We start from the raw sequence: 25019 nt of genomic DNA, 5'->3' as shown, positions 1-25019 counted from the left end.
TACCATGGGTTCAACATTCCCTCAACCTGGATGGGAGCTAGCGAAGAATGAAAAGTCTCCCCCCAAAAAGAGAGGCCTTGGTAGAAAATAGGAAGCACTCCACCAGGCATGAAAGATGGTATCAAGGAAGCAAAACCCACACCAGGAGAGCTCAACGTTCTCAACCTCAGCTGGAGCAGACAATTCCTGGTGTAGGATGGCATCTTGGAAATGCAAGGGAGAACTGGGCTCGAAGACTCACCGGGCCACGTACTAACCGTGCCACCTCTGGCCTTTGCAGTTCTTTGCAAGAGTAAGTGGTTAGATACTAACTGCCAAGATGCTGTAAGGAACGAAGTTAACACGTATGATGCACTTACTACTGAAGCAGCTCAACGCGCGGCAGATATTTTCATCGTGACTGTTTTGGAAGGAAAGGTGACATCTTCCAGCGCATGACATGAGGCAGCAAAGACTCAGGTGGTCAACTGACTGCCATTCGCCTGACCTAGTGGAAGGGGAGGGGCCAATGCAGAAGAACTCGCACCCAGAGGAATCATGTCTTTGCCTGTTTGAAAGCCTACTTTGCTCCCAAATCAAAACTACGAAACACGGTTTGGAAATTTCTGCTGAGATGGTTGGACACCTACCAGCTACCCCAGGAGGACTAGAAGCTTCTGGGTAGAGGATGACGATGGAAAAACTTCAATTTCCGGACCTATGCTGTGCCTTAACCACAAGTGAGAAGGGATTTCATAATGTGGAGAATCCACTGGCTAGACTTCATGGAGGTGTCTCACACCATGTGTTCTACACAGATATTCAATGTGTATAGATACATAAAGGAAAGAATCAATCTGAAAAAAAGAAATTAATGAACTCAAAAACAGAAACATAGCGGAACTAATAAAGAATGCCAAGGAATGCTTGCTCTTTAAAAAAAGAGGGAAAGAAATGATAGACAAACCACTGGGTAACATAATGAAGAGAAAGAGGAAATTCACAAATACTTAAAAATAATAAGGAGAAAATAATCACCAATCAGAAGAAATTAACAGAATCTGTAAGACAATTTTGTTGAATCAAATACAAATATTTTTGAAAACACAAATTTTCTAGGACAATAGAATTTATCAAAACTGATGGAAGAGACAGAAAATCTAAACAGCCTGAGTACCACAGCAGAAAGCAGGCCAGTAATCAAAGAGCTCCCTACCATGTGTTTGTTGGCCATATATACACAACTATATATAAAATAGATAACTAATAAGAACCTACTGTATAGCACAGGGAACTCTACTCAGTGCTCTGTAGTGACCTAAATGGGAAGGAAATCTAAAAAAGAGAGGATATATGTATACATACAACTGATTCACTTTGCTGTACAGAAGAAACTAACACTACATTGTAAAGCAACTGTACTCCAATAAAAATTAATTTTTAAAAAAAAGAGCTCCCCTGAAACCACATGCCTGTATGTATTCAAAGCATAGAAAATTTTATACCAAAAAGCAACAAAGATTGCTCACAGAAAGGAAACTTTAGCCTAATGTCACATCTGAATATTGCTGCAAAAATCCTAAATAAAATATTAGCGAACAATACCATCCATAATTGCTCAAAAGAGATGAAATTCTTAAGTATAAATCTAACAAAACCTGTATGCTAAAAATTATAAAACATTGATAAAAGAGACTGAAGAAGATCTAACTAAATGGGAAAACGTGTTTGTGGATTGGAAGACTTGACACGGTAAAGTTGTCAATTCTCGCCAAGTTGATACACAGTTTAATACAATTCTTATTAAATCTCAGTAAGACTCTGTCACAGATATAAACAAGGTGATTCTAAAATTAATACAGAAAGGCAAAGGAACTAGAATAGTTAAGACAATTTTGAAAAAGAATAATATGGGAGAAATCCATTTACCCAGTTTCAAAACAGTGTATAGCTATAGTAATCAAGACTGTATGGGATTGGCAGGGGGACAGACACATATATCTGTGGAAGAGAACGGAGAACCCAGAAGTAAATCCATGCAAATCTGATCAACCTGTATTTAGCAAAGGTGCAAAACCAGTTCCATGGTGGAAGGACAGTCTTTTCAACAAATGGTACCAAAACAATTACTATAGATCTATAAGCAGTTATATATCACTAGGTTTACAAGATATATCATTAAACCTCACTAAACCTAACACTTTATATAAAAATTAACTCAAAATGGATCATAGATCTAAAACATAAAACTATAAAACTTTAGAAGTTAATAACGGAGAAAATCTTTGGGATCTAGAGCTTAGTAAAGTGTTCTTAGAAATGACACCAAAAGCACAATCCATGAAGGAAAAAAATCAATAAACTGGACTTGGTTGAAATCACAAACTTCTTCTCTGAGAAGCCAGTGTGAAAGCCAATATTAAGAGGATAACAGATGAGCTATAGACTGGGAGAAAATATTTGCAAACCACATATCTGACAAAAGGCATATCTAGAACTGATAAAGAACTCTCAACACTCAAAAGTAAAAACACAAACAAGGCAATTAGAACATAGACAAAAGACACAAAGAGACATTTCACTAAAGAAGACATACAGGGGACTTCCCTGGTGGCGCAGTGGTTAAAAATCCGCCTGCCAATGCAGGGACATGGGTTCAAGCCCTGGTCTGGGAAGATCCCACATGCCGCGGAGCAACTAAGCCCGTGCGCCACAACTACTGAGCCTGCGCTCCGGAGGCCCGCGTGCTGCAACTACTGAGCCCGTGTGCCACAACTACTGAAGCCCACGTGCCTAGAGCCCATGCTCCGCAGCAAGAGAAGCCATTGCAGTGAGAAGCCCACGCAGTGCAACGAAGAGTAGCCCCCGCTCACTGCAACTAGAGGAAGCCCGCGTGCAGCAACGAAGACCCAAGGCAGCCATAAATAAATAAATTTATAAAAAATAAAAATAAAAAAAAGAAGACATACAGATGGCAAATAGGTACATGAAAAGATGTTCAGCATCATCAGCTATTAGACAAATACGAATAAAGACCATGATGAGACATCACTACACACCTATTAGAACAGCTAAAATAAAAAATAATGACAAGACCAAATACTAGGAAGGATGCAGAGCAACTGGATCACATGCATTGCTTGTGGGAATGTAAGATAACACAGCCACTCTGGAAAATCCTTTCTTACAAAACTAAGCATGCAACTAACACAGAAAATTACTGAGGAAAAAAAAACGCATTGTTTTAAAAACAAAAAACAGTACAAAAAGTTAAAAGGGATAGCTGAACACATGGAAAAGCCAAGCCCACGTTCTTATATAGAGGAAGACACTTTGATCTTAGGGATGCCGGTCCCCCTGCAATTTAACTAAGGCATTCCCCTCTAACATATCACCCGAAATTTTTTTGGGGGCTAATTTGGACTTCTTGAAAAATTCATATGAAAAAAGAATATGGCAAGAATAGCCAGGAATATTCTGAAAAGATTAATAATAAGGAGGAAGAACTAGATCTAAGAAATAGTAAAACAGTACAGTACATGCTGTAATAACTATACAGCAGTTTGGTACTGGCATATAAAGACAGCAGTGAGACGGAATGAAAAGTCCGGAAGTAAACTCCATAGAAGACAGGAATTTAGAGTATCTTGTTACGGGCACTTTAGTTGGTGTCTTAGTCCCTAAATTAGGCTCTGCTGTAACAAAACACCACAAACTAGGTAGTAATAAACAACAGAAATTTATTTCTCACAGTTCTAGAAGCTGGAAGTCCAAGATCAGGGTGCCAGCATGGTCGGATGAGGGCCCTCTTCTGGGTCACAGACTTTTTGTTGTGTCCTCACATGGTGGGAGGGTCTAGGGAGCATTGTGGGGTCTCTCATAAGAGCACTAATCCCAACCATGAGGGTTCCACCCTCATGACCTAGTCATCTCCCAAATGCTCCACCTGTAAATACCATCACATCAGGCATTAGAATTGAACATGTAAATTTTGGGAGGACACAAACATTCAGACCACAGCAGTTGGAGATAATATGGAAAATAAATAATGTTGGGACATCCTAATGGCCATTTGAGGGTAAAAAGAGTCTGATCTATTACATATACCCTACATCAAAATACATTCCATATGGTTTAAAATGTCAATGTAAAATTTGAAATCATAAAAATACTAGAAGAAAATATGGGGAAAATGACTTATACCTTCAGAAGGGACAAGGTCTTCTAAGCATGATATAAACCTTAGGAAACTGATTAGGGTAACCATATAAAAATCCAAAATTTTTGTACATCAAAAGGTCCTCTAAGTAAAGTGATAAGAAAGAGAATAATTGGGAAAAGCATGAGTAGCTCAAACCACAGTCAAAGAACTAATTTCGACTGGATGTACGGTAAGATCTGACAGTGCCCATTGGGGGTCTATCACACTGGAGTTTCATGGCAATGAGTCTTGCTAGTCAGATTCTTCTCTCCCTCCACCTCGCAAGAGATAGAATCTCCTCAAATCCTCAAAAACAACCACCATCAGCCTCAGCACATATCATCTGATGCAGCAAACGAGCATTCATCAGCTAAAAGGTCGCTAATAACCACAACCTCTGTTGAATAGCACTGGGTGTCGTCCACTTTCTCATGCAAGTTGGGAAAGCACTATTAAATCCCTTTTCAGTCAGCGAAACAGGAGTCCAACAATCTCTCCTAGTTTTTATGCCAGTTTTCTGTTGGAAGCTGGCAGCTTTTTCTTCCTGTCCCTCACCTCCTTGACAGAGCCCAGCAGCCTCAAATCCTGGCTGTGGCTGAGTGATAACTCTGGGCAAGACCACTACTCCGCAGAGTCTAACTTGTGTGGCTTCTAGAAACATTTTGGGGAAAAAAGGTTTATCTTTGCCCTACAATAAGCATGGCCATGCCTGACACTCAAGAACGTTAAGTGATACTGACTCTGGTTCTCTCCCTCCCTCCCACCTCTTTCTGCCGGAACCACAATCACACGGTTAAATGGTTCTGCCACATTCTCAGTGCAGACAAATCTTAGACACTGAAAAACCAACCCACCAATTTATTGGATTTTTCACTTTGGACTGGTTACCATGGCTATCTGGGAATTCAGACCATAGGAGGGAATGTTATAAACTTAGGAATATTGTCTATTTTCCATTACCTCCAGTACAAATTGTCTACCAGGGAAGGAGGGGGGAAATGCCACTTTGGGGGCCAAGTCCAATAAATCTGGGTGAAGGGGGAGGCAGTTCCTAGTTAAGAAGCCCCACTGCAGAGAACTAAAAGAAAAAAAAAAAGTATTTAACGTCCTCCAAATCTAAAAGAGACGCTTGAAAGAGCAGGAAGAAAGGAACCAAAGAAATGGCTCACGGGAATCCTAAGGAATGCAGAGGAGAGAACTGGCCCTGCTTCTGTTCAGTTATATTGTGTGTGGAGCATGATGGTCCAAAGCTGGGTGTCTCCACCGGGGGCTTGCACCAGAGAGGGGAGGGGGGCAGCCAAGGCATGTGAGGGCTTTTGTGGGCTGTGGGTACTTTTGCCTCGATTAGCTTTCTGTAGCTGCTGTAAAATTACTGCAAACTGAGTGGTTTAAACAGCACAGATTTATTAGCTTATGATTCTGGAGGTCAGAAGTCCTGAAATCAAGGTGTCAGCAGGGCTGTGTTTCTTCTGGAAACCCTAGGGGAGAATCTGTTTCCCTGCCTTTCCCAGCTTCCGGAGGCGCCCAGATTCCCGGCTCATGGCCCCTTTCTCCATCTTCAAAGCCAGCAACAGCGGGGTTCTTCTCACACTGCCAGCTCTCTGGTTCTCTCTTCTCCTCCCTCCTCCACTTTTAAGGACCCTTGTGAATACATCGGGCCCACTCGGATAATCCAGGGTCATCTTTCTGTTTGAAGATCAGCTCATTAGCAACTTTAATTCCATCTGCAATCTTGAGTCCCCTTTGCTACAAAACCTAACATATTCACGGGTCCTTGGGACTAGGACCTCAACATGGAGGAAGAAAAGGCCCCTTCTTCCATTAAAAAAAATTGTTTTTAATCATATTTTATGACTGCATTGGTATAAAGATGAATATATTAACGTTATATATTTTCCTCAACCTAAAAGTTCATTTACTTTCTCCAGATTATAAAAGAAGTTCGACACTTTCCTGGGCCCCTAAAGGTTACAAGGCCCCAGGCATCGTGCCTGCTGTGTCTGACAGGTAGGTCAGCCCAGGGGCAGCCATGCAATGTCCCTGAGAAAGTGCTCAGATGAAGTACAAACGAGCCCACTCACGGGGCTTGAGGCCTGGTGAAAGCCGAGAGTGGTAGTGGGAGAACAGGGAGCAGAAAGGACAAGCATTTTCACAAGCTCTCCAAGCCTCAGTTTCCTCATCCACACAATGGGGACAAGAAAGGGACCTTCCAGGCAGAGTCACTGAGACACCCCATGAGGTAACACAGAACCTCAGCAGCTCGAGTCTAGGCGTTTTATTTAAAGGAATTTCCTGCTGACCAAAAGTATCCAACAAAATACAGATGTGTCACAGGAAGATTTGCACAAAATGTCAGGCTCTACTTCTCCGCCGCCATGTGACGGATTCAGTTCTGAAGTCTTTCCTGGTGGGCGACTGGGGGCTCTGGAGGTTCAACTCTGGATGGCTGAGGGCTTGGGGGCTCGGAGACGGGAGGGGTGAGGTGAAGCCACTTCGTAAGTAACTGCAGCCACAGTTCATTGAGCATCTTCTGGGTCCAGAAGGTGTCAGCGTTTTCCATCTGCGTCTCACTGAACGCTCAACACAAGCTCTTCTCCCAAACCAGGAAACCGAGGCTTGGAAGAGTGAGGAGAACACCCGGACCACCCACCTACGCAGGCCTCCAGTTAACATCTCTTAACATCTCTAAGACCACGCAGAGGGAGCTAGGGCCGTTGGGGAGAGACCGTGGTCTGAGCGCTCCAAGGGCGTTGGCTGGAGAGAGGAGAGAGGGATGGGGGAGAGGGGAGTTAACACGTGAGCAGCGCCCTCCACCGAAGAAGGGAAGGAATCTTAAGAAAACAGCAGGAATGACAGACACTTGCAGGGTACTCACCACGTGCCAAGGACTCTCTTAACTGCCTGATGTGTATTAACTCATTTAATCCCCACAGCAATCCAGGCACTATTATCATCTCCATCTTATAGATGAAGGAACAGAGGCACAGAACAGCTCAGAAACACACCCAAGGCCATGCAACCAGGGAGTCTGGAATCCCAGCCTCACTCTGGAATCTGAACTCTGATCCGCTCGGCTATACCAGGTGAGGACCTGGACATCTGAACAGGAGGGACACCAAAGGAATACGAGAGCTGCGTCCCCATGGGATGTGGCTTCTTTTCTCCCGGTGGTTATGCACTAAAGAGCCCCCTATGGTGGGCAGACACTGGGATGGGGGTGGGGGCCGTGCAGCCTCAGGAGAGGACAGTATCAGGACATGATCTGAGCGGTTCTGAATGATGGAGTAGGGGCTGGGGATGGCAATCATGGTGACCTTCCCCGTGCCGTGCACTGATCTAACACTGAGGATTCAGTGGCAAACCAGAGCCAGGCCCTGTCTGCTCCCTGGGGGTGACACCAGTGCAAGTACAAGCAAATAACCAGGGAATCAAACAGGGCCAGGTGAGGACACAGAGCTACAGAGAGTGGGCTTCAGAAGGCTGGTCAGAGAACGCCTCTGAATGCAGGGAGGGTTGCACCTTCAGGCGGAGGAAATGGCAGATGCAAAGGCCCTGAGGCAGGAACATGCTTGCTTATCTGCAGAACAAAGAGAAGGCTCCTGGGCTAGGACTGAACGAGCAAAGGGAAGCAGGTCAAACAGGCAGTGGCAGCCAGTCCACACAGGCCCTGTGGGTGCAGGCGTGGGAGCATTATGTGAGCCAAGCTGGAGAGGGAACAGAAGAGAAGAAGGGTGAGCGCACCCAACAACCTTCCGGAGGGTGTCCTGGGGAGTCAGAGCCAGGGGACAAGGACCCTGGAATAAAGCCGGGTGGAAGCTTTATCTCCACGAAGGAGTTCTAGCGTTGCTTCCTTTCCAGAGATTTTACCTTCTGAGAACTTATTCCTTAGTCACTGGCGCCCAAAAAACCAAGTATGAGCCATACTGCCACGAGGGAGAGCTTTATTCAATTTCAAGTAACTATGCCTGCATTGTGGACACATAACACAAAGTGAAGAAATGACTGTGTGCCTGGCCTTCTACTTGAACTTGGAGATACTTTCATTGAAACCCCTCCATTTTAGCCAAACTCAGCAGTTCAAAAACTGACAGTTTTCAAAGAGATCAGAAAGGAGTTTGGAAACTTCTGTCTCCCCCGCCCTCCACAGGTGCCAAACATTTCATTTTGCCAATAACAGGGGGACGCAGCAGGACACGTGCTGAAAACACACGCACACTCTCTCCTGAGAAGATGGGTAGGTGATTCATGAAGCACCAGCAGCCTCCCTTTGAGCCCTGCTCCCAGGGGCTGCCGGCTGTCCTCCACACTCCTGGCCCAGCCCGGCTCCCCTTTCCTCTGTGCCCTGGCACGCTGCTGCGGGGTTGGGGCCCAGACTGCCAAGGATCAGTCTCCAGGGAGTGGAAAACCAGATGGAGTTGACGAGAAAGGGAGGGACCGGGTGGATACTTCTCACTGTGGAAACCAGAGGTCCAGCCACTGGGCGGAGCCCCAGGCCAGGAAGGTATTGGGGAGGTTCCACCTCCATCCCTGTCTCTGGACCAACATCCTCAGCGCTTCTAATTTGCCTCTGCCTCTTCATTTTCCTTCTCACACAGACCCCACCATCTCTTCAGCTGTCTCCTGATCCCCCCTCCTGAGCTAGGGTCCAGCGCGTCTTGGAGGTTCTCCCTACAGGGACAGCACTGAGCAGCGAAGCCTGCAACCCCAAGATGCCAGACACCTGCTCCTGTCCAGCCCTGACATCCAGTCATCACCTGGACGGCCCCCGTGCAGCCCCCAGGTGGCCAGTGTCCTCCCCTTGCAAGTTTCTACCTTTTCTGAAGCTTCCTCTTCCTCAGGGGCTCTGTGAACTTGACCTTAGCTTCTAGGGAATCAGCTCTCTAGCTTTGACTCCTTCTTGACCAGCCCTGGATCTCAACCTCACAACCCTTCACCCTTAACACGCCGTGTCCTACCAGGTCCCGCAATGCCCTTATCCCTGGAACTCCTCCAGCTGCACTGCCACCAACTCTCCACCGCCCCCCACAGGGGAGAAAGTGCCAACGGTGGCAAGTGGGACCATTACGATTTTATTCCATGAGCTCGGGGGCCCAGCCCAGTCCTTTCTACAAAGGGACAGGGAATCTCCCTGGCCTTCTTAAGTTTCCAACCCCTAAACCTGCCTCACCGTCTGCAGAGGACCTGCCTCCTACGCCACCAAGAATAGAAAACCCTCTGGTGTGAAGGCTCTGAATCCATCTCAGCACTTGCGCCCTGACTCTTCTATCTCGGGACCAGGAGACCCTCCTCCTTCCAGGTGAACCCCCGCACCCGTGTCAGCGCCACCCATGCCCCTTAGGGACCTGCCCCATCGGCCACCTGCCCCTCCTGTGAATACAGCTGTCTCCAGGAAACAGAGCAGCACACAGGCCTTTCCTCGACCTTGTCTTCGTCTGCTTTGGGTACCCCACCTCCTCCTTTGCTTCACCGTCAGAATTCTCAAAGGGGAAGCCCACATGAAGAATCTCGGCTAAGACTTTGCACCGACGAACAGAAGGCAAGCTTCTTCAGGCTGGGACTGTCTTTTCCACCATCTTTGTGTCCTCAGCCATGAGGCTGGCTCACAGCACACGCCATTCATCTTGCTCTAATTAGCCAAACTGCTTCTAAAAACTTCAGCCCGCCAGGCAAACCTTCCCCAGCCCGCACCTTACAAACCCATCAAACTGCTGTTTCTCCCTAAGGACACATGTACAGACTCTCAAGAGAGGATGAGAACTGTCTTGTTTACTAAATAAAGTTTAAAACATTTGGTTATTTTAAATTGCCTGTATTTTGCCCAAGTTATTAGAAGCATCTATCCACTTCAGACAGAATAATTAACTTTTCAATCATCACATTGGTTATAACTGCAACACTCATAGATCTAATATACTTCCTGAAATCAGGAAAACAAAAGATTGGCTTTTACTAGTATATTAACATTTCTCTAAATTGCAATGTAGTGGGGAAGCATTGTTTATATTGGTGAAAAATATAAATTATTCAGTATCATGAAAATAATTATATTTTATTACTTTCAAATAGTATGAATTATTTGAAAATTATTACAATGAGAATCATAAAGTTTTTCATCAACTTGGTTAGGAACTCATCCCGGACCATGGCTAAGCGTCGCGACCTGCCGTATCACCTTTCACAGGTCTGATAACAGACCTCCTACCCCCATCCCACGACGTGTACGGTGCTGATTCTAGCTGACCTGTCAACATACTGGATTCTTCCAGACTGAGAGCTCCCTGCAGGCAGGCCAGTTCTTATACAGAGTGCTCAATAAACAGATGGGAACAAATAAGATGATGGCTGTTCATTTTAAAATACCAACCACAGCAGTTTTATAAATGAAATATTTTCATAGTGTTCTGAAATATATATTGTAACTCCAAAGTGCTCCTGTCTTCTAACAACCAGATAGATGCTACTTAGAAACAGCAATATCCATTTGGCCAACCCCCAAGAGCCATCCCCCCATTTCCCCTCCATTTCTAAAACATCACCAAACAAAGTGCAGCACTCTGAGATTATGGTATGTCTGCCCATTTAACTAGAAAAAATGAAACTCTAATTCCAACTCTGCCATCGCTTGTCTAAGGTTGAATTCTACATCTGCCTGTTACCCTGCAGGATTCAAGAAGAAGCAATCCGGCTTGGAGTGCTGGCAGGATTGTAACTTGCAGAGAGGCACCCTCAAGCTGTTTAGTTTGCTTGTTACACAGTGATACTTTCATAATGCATCCTCCAGGGGTGGTCCTGTGAGGGGTCAAGGGGAGGCCAGGCAGGCAATGCTCTCCCCACCACCATATTCACACGAAGCAGCCTCATCTGTCTGTATTTTCTAAATGTTTCCAGGAAAGACTCTATATGAAGGAAGGTCTGTGGCTAAAAATAAAGCTTGAAAACCACTGTTCGCTCTAGGTGCAGAGGGAAGCAAGTCCCATTTATTGAGCTCTTATCACGTGCTGGGTAATTTTAAAACATCGTAACATAATTCCATTTAACTTTCACCACATCTTTATGAGTTAGACGGTAGTTAACCCATTTTACAGAAGATCATACTGAGGTTCAAAGAAGAGAAATCTCATAACCAGCAAGAGTCAGCCATGACATTATTCCAAAGCCACATTGTTTTATGTGCCTCCACCTCTAAAAATCCTTATCACTTCTCAGTCTACTCTTTCCACGTCCCCTCCCCTCTCCCCCTTACAGTTTAAGCCTGCTTTCAGTCATTTACACTCACAATTAATTAACTCATTACCATTTGGTGTGAATGACTCTTTGCCAATCTGCTACTTCCGTACAATATTCATTAAAGAATCACTGATTGAGCATCTATTAGATGTCTGGTACTGGGCCAGGTCCCAGAGACACAGACTATCAAGGCATTGCCTCTATCAAGTTCTCACAGACTAGCGGGGAGAAATATGGAAAACAATGAATAGGAATATTAAAAGTGGTACCGTAGATGGCTGTACTGGGAACAGCACGGGGATAGAGGCCCTGGAGAGGGAAAGAAGGACAGCTACTGTCTTCCTTACTATTGATATTTGGTGATTTCTGTGGTTGGCAAGCTTTCTGGTCACAGTACCTCCAGCGCCTCGGGGGCAAGGGGCTCAGACACCAAAATGTACCCGAGACTGTTTCCTCCTCACTCCTTAGTACAGAGTCCGATTCCAGGAGGTAAGATCAACTGAAACTCATCAGATTTCATTTCATTGTCCCTGACCTGAAATACATTTATACATTAAAAAAACTGACTCTTAAAAGCAATTCTACCCCTTGCCTCCCTCTTAGATGTTCCTGTCCCGGGCTTAGTCAAAGAAAGATATTGTTCTACTGCAATTTCTTATTCACCCCAAACCCTCTTGTGTTTCCACCTGAAATAGAATGTAAACAGTACTCCTACCCTGCTCTTTCTTTCTAATCCAGTAATAACCCAACTACTGCTTCTCTAATGATACTGAGCAGACAGGTTAACATACAAGCATTAAGGTAAAATCACTGCTCTCGTCCTTCCTGATGACCTCAGATCAGTCTTTCTTTCCAAGTTTCTATTCTTCTTGAGCAATTCAACTTTGTTTCTTCTAAAATTCTTGCCTTTCAGAATCTACACAGTGAAAACAATTGTTATGGTAACAAGCCGCTGATTACAGCAAGACACACCACAGAGCAAAACTCAGCATATGTGAACACACACATAAGTGCTGCTGAAAAGTAAAGTGAATAAAATGTGAGTAGCACAAATACATAACCAAATGTTGTCAAAATGTACAAATTATCCCCGCTCTGGAAATTCATTTGAAGGAAGTAATTCAAAGGAAGAAAAAAGTATATAAACGCTTTCCTGTAAAGTATGTGATAGCAGAAAATTGAGACGGTGATAGAGGCATGGCTCAGTAAATTACAGGCTATTAAAAATGATCATTATGAACTCTGAGTAACAGCATGAAAATATTATGGATATGTTTTTAAATTAAAAATAACAATTGCATATGTAATATGATTACAAATCTGTAGAAAAATTATGTTTGCTCAAGGACAGTGGAATCACGGGTAATGTTTTTAAATGTTGTTGGAGGTTACAGTATTGTCTTTACGATAAAAAAAGGTTCAGAGGAAAACATGATGAGTCAGCCTGACAACTGTCATTTTGTAAGAAAGTCCCCTTTACGGCAACAATGACGGGCAGTTAAACGTGAGCACTGATGCCACGTTCCCTCCTCTTATCCCGGTTTTACTTATTTATTTGTTTGTTATTTTTTGGGTTTTTTTTGCGGTACGCGGGCCTCTCCCGTGGCGGAGCACAGGCTCCGGACGCGCAGGCTCAGCGGCCATGGCTCACGGGCCCAGCCGCTCCGCGGCATGTGGGATCCTCCCAGACGGGGCACGAACCCGTGTCCCCTTCATCGGCAGGTGGACTCTCAACCACTGCGCCACCAGGGAAGCCCTGGTTTACTTATTAACGTTGATCTTTCCAGGCATTAAAATGAATCTAATCAACAAAGACAGACTTTACATGGTTGCCAACTGGTCATCAGTAAAACCTGAAAGGGACCCAGACATGGGATTTGAGTGTGCAATATAGTCAGGGCAGGGGGAGGGGTGGCAGGACAGGAGGGCTCTTTGCTAACTAGGTCCACAGTCAGTTTCCTAATGTCTAAATATAAGGCATTTGTGCTCTTGGCTTCTCAGTGTAGACAGATGTTAGAGGAATTGAAAATTTCTTGTTTAAATTAAGAAAGCACCCAAGGTCCTGCAGCCCCTCCTAATTCTTGCCTAACGCCCAGTCTCTGCATGTTTGCTGTCTACACAGCTTAAGCCACAGGACAACCCCACAGATATAGTCCTGCCTCTGTCTCCACCACCATCCCTGGGCTGAAGTGGAAAGGTTTTGTTTTGTTTACATATATATTTTTTGTTTATTGTAGTAAAATACACATAACATAAAATTAACCATTTGGAAGTGTGCAATTCTGAGGCATCAAGTACATTCACACTGTTGTACAACCATCGCCACCAGCCATCTCCAGAAATTTTCATCGTCCCCAACTCGACTCCAGGCCCATTAAACAATAACACCCTATCCCCCTCCGCCAGACCCCGGCAGCTACCGTTCATCCTCCTTTCTGTCTCTATGACTTTAACTGTTCTAGGAACCTCATGGAAGTGGAATCATACAGTGTTTGTCCTTTTGTGTGTGGCTTATTGCACTGAGCATATAGTCCTCAAAGTTCATGCATGTCGTAGTGTGTGTCAGAATTTCCTTTCTTTTTAAGGCTGAATAATATTCCGTTGTATACACGTACCATGAGATGAATTTTAAGGAGCTACAGCCCACCTCTCTTGGGACTACTATTATTACTGACCCAGCCCTGATCCCAAGCTCAATTCTGAACAATGGGCTCTTCCATCTCATTGTCAGGCCCCAGACGGACTCCTCCTTCAATTCTACTACTCCTCCAGTGGTTCTTTATTTGGGAACCTGCTTAGAGTTCATCTTTCTTCCCAGAATCTGGAAGATTCATCCCTTCTACCCCAGGACAGTGGCTGGAGACCATTACCTGTCACTCACTGCTTGTGCAGAGTTCCTACATTAGGCTGTGTGCAGCCCACCAGGGCACCAGTAGCTCGCCCCGGATCCAAGACGGCAGCTACCTGCCTATCCTCCCTGAGTTTGACAACACCTCTGTCTCCTCAGCCTAACCCATGGATCCTTCTCTCTGCTCCGGTATCAGGGAAGGTGTTGATCCAACAGATGCACCTTCCCAGCATGTCTACAGCAAGGCCAGCCTCCTGTCCTCATTGCAACTTTCTTCCTTTCTATTGCCTATCCCCAGATACCTCTCTGCAACTTCCCTGACCCTGTCTAAACTCTAGAACTTTAGACTCAAGGCACAGAGTCTAGGAAGCACAGGTCCAGCCACACTTACAGCCAGAGCGAGTTCCTCCCTTGAGTGATGACACCAGTGAACTTGGTCAGACGTCTGGCATCCACTTCAATCCACTGATGGAGGTCGTTCCTTCCCGCGCACCACGCCCCGTCGTAAAAATCATTTTCATTAATACCTGCCTGAAAAGAAAGAGAGGGGTGCTCTTCACTACTATATATAAAATAGATAACTAACAAGTACCTACTGTATAGCACAGGAGACTATGCTCAATATCTTGTAATAATCTATAAGGGAAAAGAATCTGAAGAAGAATATACATATATACATGTATACGTGTGTGTGTATGTGTGTGTGTGTGTGTGTGTGTATCTGAATAGCTTTGCTGTACACCTGAAACTAACACAACACTGTAAATCAACTATACGTCAATTAAAAAAGAAAAAAAAGAGAGGGGTGTTCTTCAAAAAGACCCAGAATAGAAGAAAATTAAGACAAAATTTTTTATGAGATTTTGAGGAAGGGGGTTGGGAGGAATAGAAGAGAATGAGGAATTGGGGAAAAAAATAGTCATTGTGCCCTGAACTCCTTATTCTAAATCATAAAAAGGAGTTGCTTATTATTAACAAGCTGGAAATATTTCAATATGATAAGTCCTCCTGTTGCCCAGTGTAAAAGATGAAATTTAATGAGTTCTATTACTCATTCGTCCAACAGACACAGACCGTCTCCTACATACCAGCCTACATATGCCAGGTGCTGGGGGTACAAAGGTGAATCATCCCCTCCTAGAATCTCAGGATCCAGGCAGGAAGAAAGACAAGAAAATAGATGAATTAGAACATAATAGGGAATGTGTTATTTCAGGAATAGGAGCAAACTGCTATGGGAACACTCAAGCCTAGCACAGCTAACTTGGTCTGGGGGAGACCACGGACAGGAAGCCCCAAGTCAGAGATGATATTTGAACTTGGAGTTGAAGGTTAAGTTTATCTAGTGAAAATTTATTTATTAGCATTTAAGTCATTTGATGTGTCTGAGTGTCAGCTACTACTACTACCAAAGATTCCCTTGATCTGAATTTACAAGGTACGTGACGTTTCTGTTCTGGAATTTTCCCTGTATTATTACCATGTGAAGAGACAATGCCCTGACCTAAAAAAAAAAAAAAAAAGACAAGTGAGCCAGGTGAACCTTTCTAATTTACTAAGATCTTCTCTACATGAATCCCATTTTCCTATGGTTATTTCACAAGTGCATAATCAGATGAAAAAAAGTCTGAGTGACAGTCAACAGATAAGCATGATAAGCCAGTCTATCTTCCCTACCTCTGAGTACTCTGCAGCTCAAATTCTTACTTGTAATGGCCAACACTGACGGGAAGCTCAGAGCTCAGCTACAGCAGAGGAACAGCTTGGCTAAGGGTCCCATTAGCGGAGCCCATCCATCACTGCACCAGCTAACATAAGCCTTTATCAGGACCAACACAGCATACGCATTCCCAGTCCACTCCTGAAACAATCTTGAAACAGCTTTGAGAGAATGTCAGAATACTAACATATCATGGTCTTCTAAAAGCACTGCCATCTCAAATGAAGGTGAATTAAAAACTGTTAGTCTACATTCTCCAGAGACCCAAGCTCTCAGTGAGCCAGCACCTCCATGTCTGATGGTACACAGGGCGTCTGCAATAAGGACCTAGAGGTGCTGCAAGGTTCTGCCTTCTAGAGCCATCAAAGAAAAGCTAAATTTTGCAAGTGTGTGTTAATGGTCCCACCTGTGCTTCAGTGCATTTTGTTAAAGTGATGACAACTCTTAAGTATAAGCCCTCATCTCCCAACATTACCAGTCAACGGGGAGATCACCATCCCAGCCTGAAGGCTGTAATTACACAATTGCTCCCTTTCTTCATCTAAGGCACTTATCCCCCCAGTGGAGGAGACCTGAAACCCATTAACGACCTACAATATCACAATTCATCTTCTTTCAAGAAACCATAATACACACTCCGTTTTTGTTGTGGTTCCTCTTTTCTCATAAACTGCCCATGAGACGGGTGCTTAGAATAGCTTAATTTATTAAAATTAACCTTCACCTTGTCTTTGCTATATGCCAAGTAGTGGCCCCAGCAACAGAAATACAAAGGTAGATGACACAGGCCGTCCTGCCTTCCTGGAGCTCAGAACAGGCAGGTGGACTGAAGTCCCCTCACGGTGCTTGTGTCCTGGTCTTGGCATCTCAAAATCACCCACTGCACAGTGTGTTGATTAAGAGCTTGTGCTCTGAAGTCCTATCTGGGTGTGAATCCCAGTTCTGCAACTTTCATACTGCATTAATTCAGGCAATTTGCCTAAATGCTCTTCTGTGCCTCAGTTTCCCCATCTGTTCAAGTGACAGGATGCTGCCTGTGCTTTCAACAGGGCCTGGCACTTAGAAGCATGGGCTCAAAAAGAATTGAACACTCAGTAAATGCTAGGTATCAGTACGCCTAAAACAACGAATATTTGGTAAATCATGGAAATATGGGTGTTTTAAGAATGATTTCACACTGTACAAAATTCCAGGGAATTGCAATACTATTCCAGTTCATTGGTGTCACATTTTCTATAACCTCAAATATCCAGAATAGAGTTATAAAATCTGAAAAAAGAGGAGGCCCACCGTCTAACGTTCTTAACAGGAGTCCATGTTGCCCCCTCCGGCAACATTTGCAGTCATTTTCGGCTGTCACAACTCGGGGAGGTGTGTGCAACTGGCAACTAACAGATGGAAGCCAGGGATGCTCCTAAACATTCTACAATGCACAGGACAGCAACACCTCACCAAGAGCTGCCCGCCCCAAAATGTCAATCACGCAGAGCTTAAGAATGCCAGCTTATGGGCTAAGCAGACAAGAAAGAGCTGCCCCACAGCCCAGGATGTTCACCCCCACAGGACCATGAAAGCTTGGAGCAGCTGTCCTCGTGTCATTCGGCCAAAGTCTACTGACTGGTACCCGACATTCAATTTACAGTTCCCGTTTCTGCCAGTCTGGATACTTTGCTTCTGCTGCCCATCTCAGTTCTTCCTGAGCACCCCAGACAGCCAATTAAACGTAATAAGGTGTCAGGAGATTGAAGAGCCCTTCCTGAAGCTGACTCTTTGGGAAATGACAGCCACCTCTGCAAAATCAATTATACATTTATAAAGCAAGCATCTGGGAGAATTCAATGAAAGAGGAGGTACCAGCCCCAGAGATGTCACCAAATTACACCAGAATGCCAAAAATGATATCAGCAAAATGTCTGCTACTGTAGGATGTGCTCCACAAAAATGAGGCAGAACACCAAAAAGAGGAAGACATCAGATCCAGAAAAAATGGGTTCCGACACAGGAGGGACTTCTCAGAATGACGGTGAAGAAGTCCCGAGATACTAGTGATGTAAAAGACCCAGAAAGCAACCTATTCAGAATACAGCAGGTCAAAGGGCTCCCAAACGAATGTCTACAGAAACACAAAACAACAAAGGTCAGACTGAACATCATTGAACAGATCTGACCTTATAGAAAGTTATATTGAAGGTATTTTACAGACCCAGACTATTGCAGCGTGTGGGGAGATGTTTTTAAAAACATGAGCAGTTCCAGGAAAACAAAAAGTTGTCAAGAAATTATATAAAAGAAACGATTTCTTGGCTTAAAACTACAATAATTCTTGGCTCGATAGTAAGCAATATTTATAGTCATAACAATGAAAACCTCAAATGTAAATTTATCCAAAATCTGAGATGCGACTTTATTGGAAAGATTAAAGAGGGGTAAAGGAGTGATTTTAAAAATGAGCTGAAATTCTCATCTTCCGTAATAAGAACTCAAAAGATAAAGTCCCAAATTTATATAAACCAATACATATCAATACGTGCATATCATTTAGAAATTAAGATTTAAATGTCCAAAGAAACAATTTAAAAGAGTTGGAAGTAGTTGCCCCATTCACAGCATTCGGGGCAGTCAGGGGGTGGGGTGGAATGTGGAATGCCTCAACAGGAACTACTGTTTTGTTTTTGTTTTTTACAACTTTACTAGGAATAACTGACAGATACAATTGTATACATTTAAAGTGTACAACATGATGATTTGATATGCATATACATTATGGAATGATTACCAAGATCAAGATAATTAATGCAGCCATCACCTCTGGTGTTAACTCACTTTTTTGTCTGTGGGGTGAGAATGCTTAAGATTTAACTCTCAATAACTTTCAATATTATACAATACTGTATTACTAACTATAATCACCACGCTATATGTTAGATCCTTTGAACTTATTTTTCTTATAACTGAAAATTTATACCCTTTAACCTACATCTCCCCATTTCCCCTCCTGCTCAGCCCGTGGCAACCACCATTCTATTGTTTATTTGTTATAATCCTTTAATGTTTTGATTTCTTTAACTACTTGCTCATAAAACTGATTAAAATAAATTTTAATTTTAATGAGGAAAGGAAAGGAGATGCACAGATATAAATAGTAACTGATATACAACCTACTTTTTTTTTTTTTTTTTTTTTGCAGTACGCGGGCCTCTCACTGCTGTGGCCTCTCCCGTTGTGGAGCACAGGCTCCGGACACGCAGGTTCAGCGGCCATGGCTCACGGGCCCAGCCACTCCGCGTCACGTGGGATCTTCCCAGACCGGGGCACGAACCCACGTCCCCTGAATCGGCAGGTGGACTCTCAACCACTGCACCACCAGGGAAGCCCTACAACCTACTTTTAAAATTATTCTTGACTAGGCACTCTGATCTGAAGTGCCAATGAAACTAGACGAAGCACAAAGAAAAGAAAAAAAAAAAGCAAGCTGCAAACCCTCTGAAAAAAGTGCCTCTGCACCTCTAGCTTGTGCGGAGGTTGGTGTCTTCAGTGGAGTCTCCTATTGCAGGGGGACCTTCAAGATGGCGGAGAAGTAAGACGTAGAGATCACCTTCCTCTCTACAAATACATCAAAAATACATCTACATGTGAACAACTCCTACAGAACACCTACTGAACGCTGGCAGAAGGCCTCAGACTTCCCAAAAGGCAAGAAAATCCCCACTTACCTGCTGTGTGGCTGACAGGGTCTTGGTGCTCTCGCCTGGTGTCAAACCTGAGCCTCCGAGGTGGGAGAGCCGAGTTCAGGACATTAAACCACCAGATGCCTCCCGGCCCCACATAATATCAATCGGTGAGAGCTCTCCCAGAGATCTCCATCTCAAAGCTAAGACCCAGCTCTACCCAACGGCCAGCAAGCACCACTGCCAGATGTCCCATGCCAAACAACTAGCAAGACAGGAACACAGCCCCACCCATAAGCAGAGAGGCTGCCTTAAATCATACTAAGTTCACAAACACCCCAAAACACACCGCCGGACACGGCCCTGCCCACCAGAAAGACAAGATCCAGACCCACCCACCAGAACACAGGCACCAGTCCCCTCCAACAGGAAACCTACACAAGCCACTGAACCAACCTCACCCACTGAGGGCAGACACCAAAAACAAAAGGAACTATGAACCGGCAGCCTGCGAAAAGGAGACTCCAAACAAAGAAAGATACACAAAATGAGAAGACAGAGAATTATGCAGCAGGTGAAGGAGCAAGGTAAAAACCCACCAGACCAAACAAATGAAGAGGAAATAGGCAGTCTACCGGAAAAAGAATTCAGAATATTGACAGTAAAGATGATCCAAAATCTTGGAAATAGAATGGAGAAAATACAAGAAACGTTTAACAAGGACCGAGAAGAACTAAAGAGCAAACAAACAATGATGAACAACAAAATAAATGAAATTAAAAATACTCTAGAAGGAATCAATAGCAGAATAACTGAGGCAGAAGAACGGATAAGTGACTTGGAAGATAAAATAGTGGAAATAACTACCACAGAGCAGAAAAAAGAAAAAAGAATGAAAACAATTGAGGACAGTCACAGAGACCTCTGGGACAACATGAAATGCACCATTTCAGGGGTCCCAGAAAAAGGAGAGAAAAAGAAAGGGTCTGAGAAAATATTTGAAGAGATCATAGTTGAACACCTCCCTAACATGGGAAAGTAAATAATCAATCAAGTCGCACAAGTGCAGACGGTCCCATACAGGATAAATCCAAGGAGAAACACGCCAAGACCACATTAATCAAACTACCAAAAATTAAATACAAAGGAAAAAGATTAAAAGCAGTGAGGGAAAAGCAACAAATAAAGTACAAGGGAATCCCCATAAGGTTAACAGCTGATCTTTCAGCAGAAACTCTGCAAGCCAGAAGAGAGTGCCAGGACATATTTAAAGTGATGAAAGGGAAAAACCTATAACCAAGATTACTCTACCCAGCAAGGATCTCATTCAGATTCGACGGAGAAATTAAAACCTTTACAGACAAGCAAAAGTTAAGACAATTCAGCACCACCAAACCAGCTTTACAACAAAAGCTAAAGGAACTCCCCTAGGCAGGAAATACAAGAGAAGGAAAAGACATACAAAACAAACCCAAAACAATTAAGAAAATGGTCATAGGAACATACATATCGATAATTACCTTAAATGTAAATGGATTAAATGTTCCAACCAAGACACAGACTGGCTGAATGGCTACAAAAACAAGACCCATGTGTACGCTGTCTACAAGAGACCCACTTCAGACCTAGGGACACATACAGACTGAAAGTGAGGGGATGGAAAAAGATAGTCCATGCAAATGGAAACAAAAAGAAATCTGGAGTAGCAATTGTCATATCAGACAAAACAGACTTTAAAATAAAGGCTATTACAAGAGACAAAGAAGGACACTACATAATGATCAAGGGATCAATCAAAGAAGAAGATATAACAATTGTAAATATTTATGCACCCAACATAGGAGCACCTCAATACATAAGGCAAATGCTAATAGCCATAAAAGGAGAAATCGACAGTAACACAATCATAGTAGGGGACTTTAACACCCCACTGTCACCAATGGACAGATCATCCAAAATGAAAATAAATAAGGAAACACAAGCTTTAAATGACACATTAGACAACATGGACTTAATTGATATTTATAGGACATTCCATCCAAAAACAACAGAATATATTTTCTTCTCAAGTGCTCATGGAAAATTCTCCAGGATAGACCCTATCTTGGGTCACAAATCAAGCCTTCATAAATTTAAGAAAATTGAAATCGTATCAAGTACCTTTTCAATCACAACACTATAAGAGTACATATCAATTACAGGAAAAAAATGTAGAAAATACAAACACATGGAGGCTAAACAATACTCTACTAAATAACCAAGAGATCACTGAAGAAATGAAAGAGGAAATCAAAAAATACCTAAAAACAAATGTCAATGAAAAAGCGACAACCCAAAACCTATGGGATGCAGCAAAAGCAGTTCTAAGAGGGAAGTTTATAGCAATACAATCCTACCTCAAGAAACAAGAAAAATCCCAAATAAACAACCTAACCTTACACCTAAAGCAATTAGAGAAAGAAGAACAACAACAAAAAAACCCTCGAAGTTAGCAGAAGGAAGGATATCATAAATATCAGATCAGAAATAAATGAAAAAGAATTGAAGGAAACAATAGCAAAGATCAATAAAACTAAAAGGTGGTTCTTTGAGAACATAAGCGAAATTGATAAACCATTAGCCAGATTCATCAAGAGAAAAAGGGAGAAGACTCAAATCAACAGAATTAGAAATGAAAAAGGAGAAGTAACAACTGACACTAAAGAAATACACAGGATCATAAGAGATTACTACAAGCAACTATATGCCAATAAAATGGACAACCTGAAAGAAATGGACAAACTATTAGAAAAGCACAACCTTCCAACACTGGACCAGGAAGAAATAGAAAATATAAGCAGACCAATCACAAGCACTGAAACTGAAACTGTGATTAAAAATCTTCCAACAAACAAAAGCCCAGGACCAGATGGCTTCACATGCAAATTTTATCAAACATTTAGAGAAGAGCTAACACCTGTTCTTCTCAAACTCTTCCACAATACAGCAGAGGGAGGAACACTCCCAAACTCATCTATGAGGCCACCATCATCCTGATACCAAAACCAGACAAAGATGTCACACACAAAAAGAAAACTACAGGCCAATATCACTGATGAACATAGATGCAAAAATCCTCAACAAAATACTAGCAAACAAAGCACATTAAAAGGATCATACAACATGATCAAGTGGGGTTTATCCCAGGAATGCAAGGATCCTTCAATATAAACAAATCCATCAACGTGATATACTATATTAACAAATTGAACGAGAAAAATCATATGATCATCTCAATAGGTGGAGAAAAAGCTTTAGACAAAATGCAACACCCATTTATGATAAAATCTCTCCAGAAAGCAGGTATAGAGGGAAACTTCCTCAACATAACAAAGGCCATATATGACAAAACCACAGCCAACATCTTTCCCAATGGTGAAAAACTGAAACCATTTCCTCTAAGATCAGGAACAAGACAAGGATATCCACTCTCACCACTATTATTCAACATAGTTTGGGAAGTTTTAGCCACAGCAATAGGAAAAGAAATGGAAATAAAAGGAATCCAAATATGAAAAGAAGTAAAACTGTCACTGTTTGCAGATGACATGATGCTATACATAGAGAATCCTAAAGATGCTACCAGAAAACTACTAGAGCTAATCAATGAATTTGGTAAAGTAGCAGGATACAAAATTAATACACATAAATCTCTTGCATTCTTATACACTAATGATGAAAAATCTGAAAGAGAAATTAAGGAAACACTCCCATTTACCATTGCAACAAAAAGAATAAAATACCTAGGGATAAACCTACCTAAGGAGACAAAAGACCTGTGTGCAGAAAACTATAAGACACTGATGAAAGAAATTAAAGATGATACAAACAGATGGAGAGATATACTATGTTCTTGGATTGGAAGAATCAACACTGTGAAAATGACTATGCTACCCAAAGCAATCTACAGATTCAAACGCAATCCGTATCAAACTACCACTGGCATTTTTCATAGAACTAGAACAAAATATCTTAAAATTTGTATGGAAACACAAAAGACCCCGAATAGTGAAAGCAATCTTGAGAAAGAAAAAATGGAGCTGGAGGAATCAGGCTCTTGGACTTCAGACTATACTACAAAGCTACAGTAATCAAGACAGTGTGGTACTGGCACAAAAACAGAAATATAGATCAATGGAACAAGGTAGAAAGCTCAGAGATAAACCCACTCACATATGGTCACCTTATCTTTGATAAAGGAGGCAAGAATACACAATTGAGAAAAAACAGCCTCTTTAATAAGTGGTGCTGGGAAAACTGGACAGCTACACGTAAAAGAATGAAATTAGAACACTTCCTAACACCACACACAAAAATAAACTCAAAATGGATTAAAGACCTAAACGGTAAGGCCAGACATCATAAAACTCTTAGAGGAAAACATAGGCAGAACACTCTATGACATAAATCACAGCAAGATCCTTTTTGACCCACCTCCTAGAGTTATGGAAATAAAAACAAAAATAAACAAATGGGACCTAATGAAACTTAAAAGCTTTTGCACAGCAAATGAAACCACAAACAAGATGAAAAGATAACCCTCAGAATGGGAGAAAACATTTGCAAGCAAAGCAACTGACAAAGGATTAATCTCCAAAATATACAAGCAGCTCATGCAGCTCAATATCAGAAAAACAAACAACCCAATCCAAAAATGGGCAGAAGACCTAAACAGACATTTCTCCAAAGAAAATATACAGATTACAACAAACACATGAAAGGATGCTCAGCATCACTAATCATTAGAGAAATGCAAATCAAAACTACAATGAGGTATCACCTCACACCAGTCAGAATGGCCATCATCAAAAAATCTACAAACAATAAATGTTGGAGAGGGTGTGGAGAAAAGGGAACCCTCTTGCACTGTGGGTGGGAATGTAAGTTGATACAGCCACTATGGAGAACAGGATGGAGGTTCCTTAAAAAACTAAAAATAGAACTGAACTACCATACGACCCAGCAATCCCACTACTGGGCATATACCCTTTGAAAACCATAATTCAAAAAGAGTCATGTATCACAATGTTCATTGCCACTCTATTTACAATAGCCAGGACATGGAAGCAACCTATGTGTCCATCGACAGATGAATGGATAAAGGAGATGTGGCACATATATACAATGTAATATTACTCAGCCATAAAAAGAAACGAAATTGAGTTATTTGTAGTGAGGTTGATGGACCTAGAGTCTGTCATACAGAGTGAAGTAAATCAGAAAGAGAAAAACAAATACCATATGCTAACACATATATATGGAATCTAAGAAAAAAATGGTCCTGATGAACCTAGGGGCAGGACAGGAATAAAGACCGAGAGGTAGAGAATGGACTTG

The 25019-nt window shown here is 42.7% G+C and overlaps 1 protein-coding gene across 6 annotated transcripts in view; it reads right to left on the bottom strand.

Annotated features, from left to right (window-relative positions):
• The window catches only part of CPXM2 (carboxypeptidase X, M14 family member 2), a 154157-nt gene that overhangs the window by 88012 nt on the left and 41126 nt on the right, over nt 1-25019 (bottom strand). For all 6 annotated transcript variants that reach the window (XM_067709128.1, XM_067709127.1, XM_067709129.1 and 3 more), the window contains exon 4: nt 14647-14786. In XM_067709128.1, the coding sequence (XP_067565229.1) occupies nt 14647-14786 (140 nt within the window). The remainder of the gene's footprint in view (nt 1-14646; nt 14787-25019) is intronic.

The sequence above is a fragment of the Pseudorca crassidens genome, chromosome 16 (genome assembly GCF_039906515.1).
Source record: "Pseudorca crassidens isolate mPseCra1 chromosome 16, mPseCra1.hap1, whole genome shotgun sequence".
NCBI classification, from domain to species: Eukaryota; Metazoa; Chordata; class Mammalia; order Artiodactyla; family Delphinidae; genus Pseudorca; species Pseudorca crassidens.
Note: the sequence above shows the minus strand (reverse complement) of the source record. Positions and strands in the feature narration are given on the sequence as shown.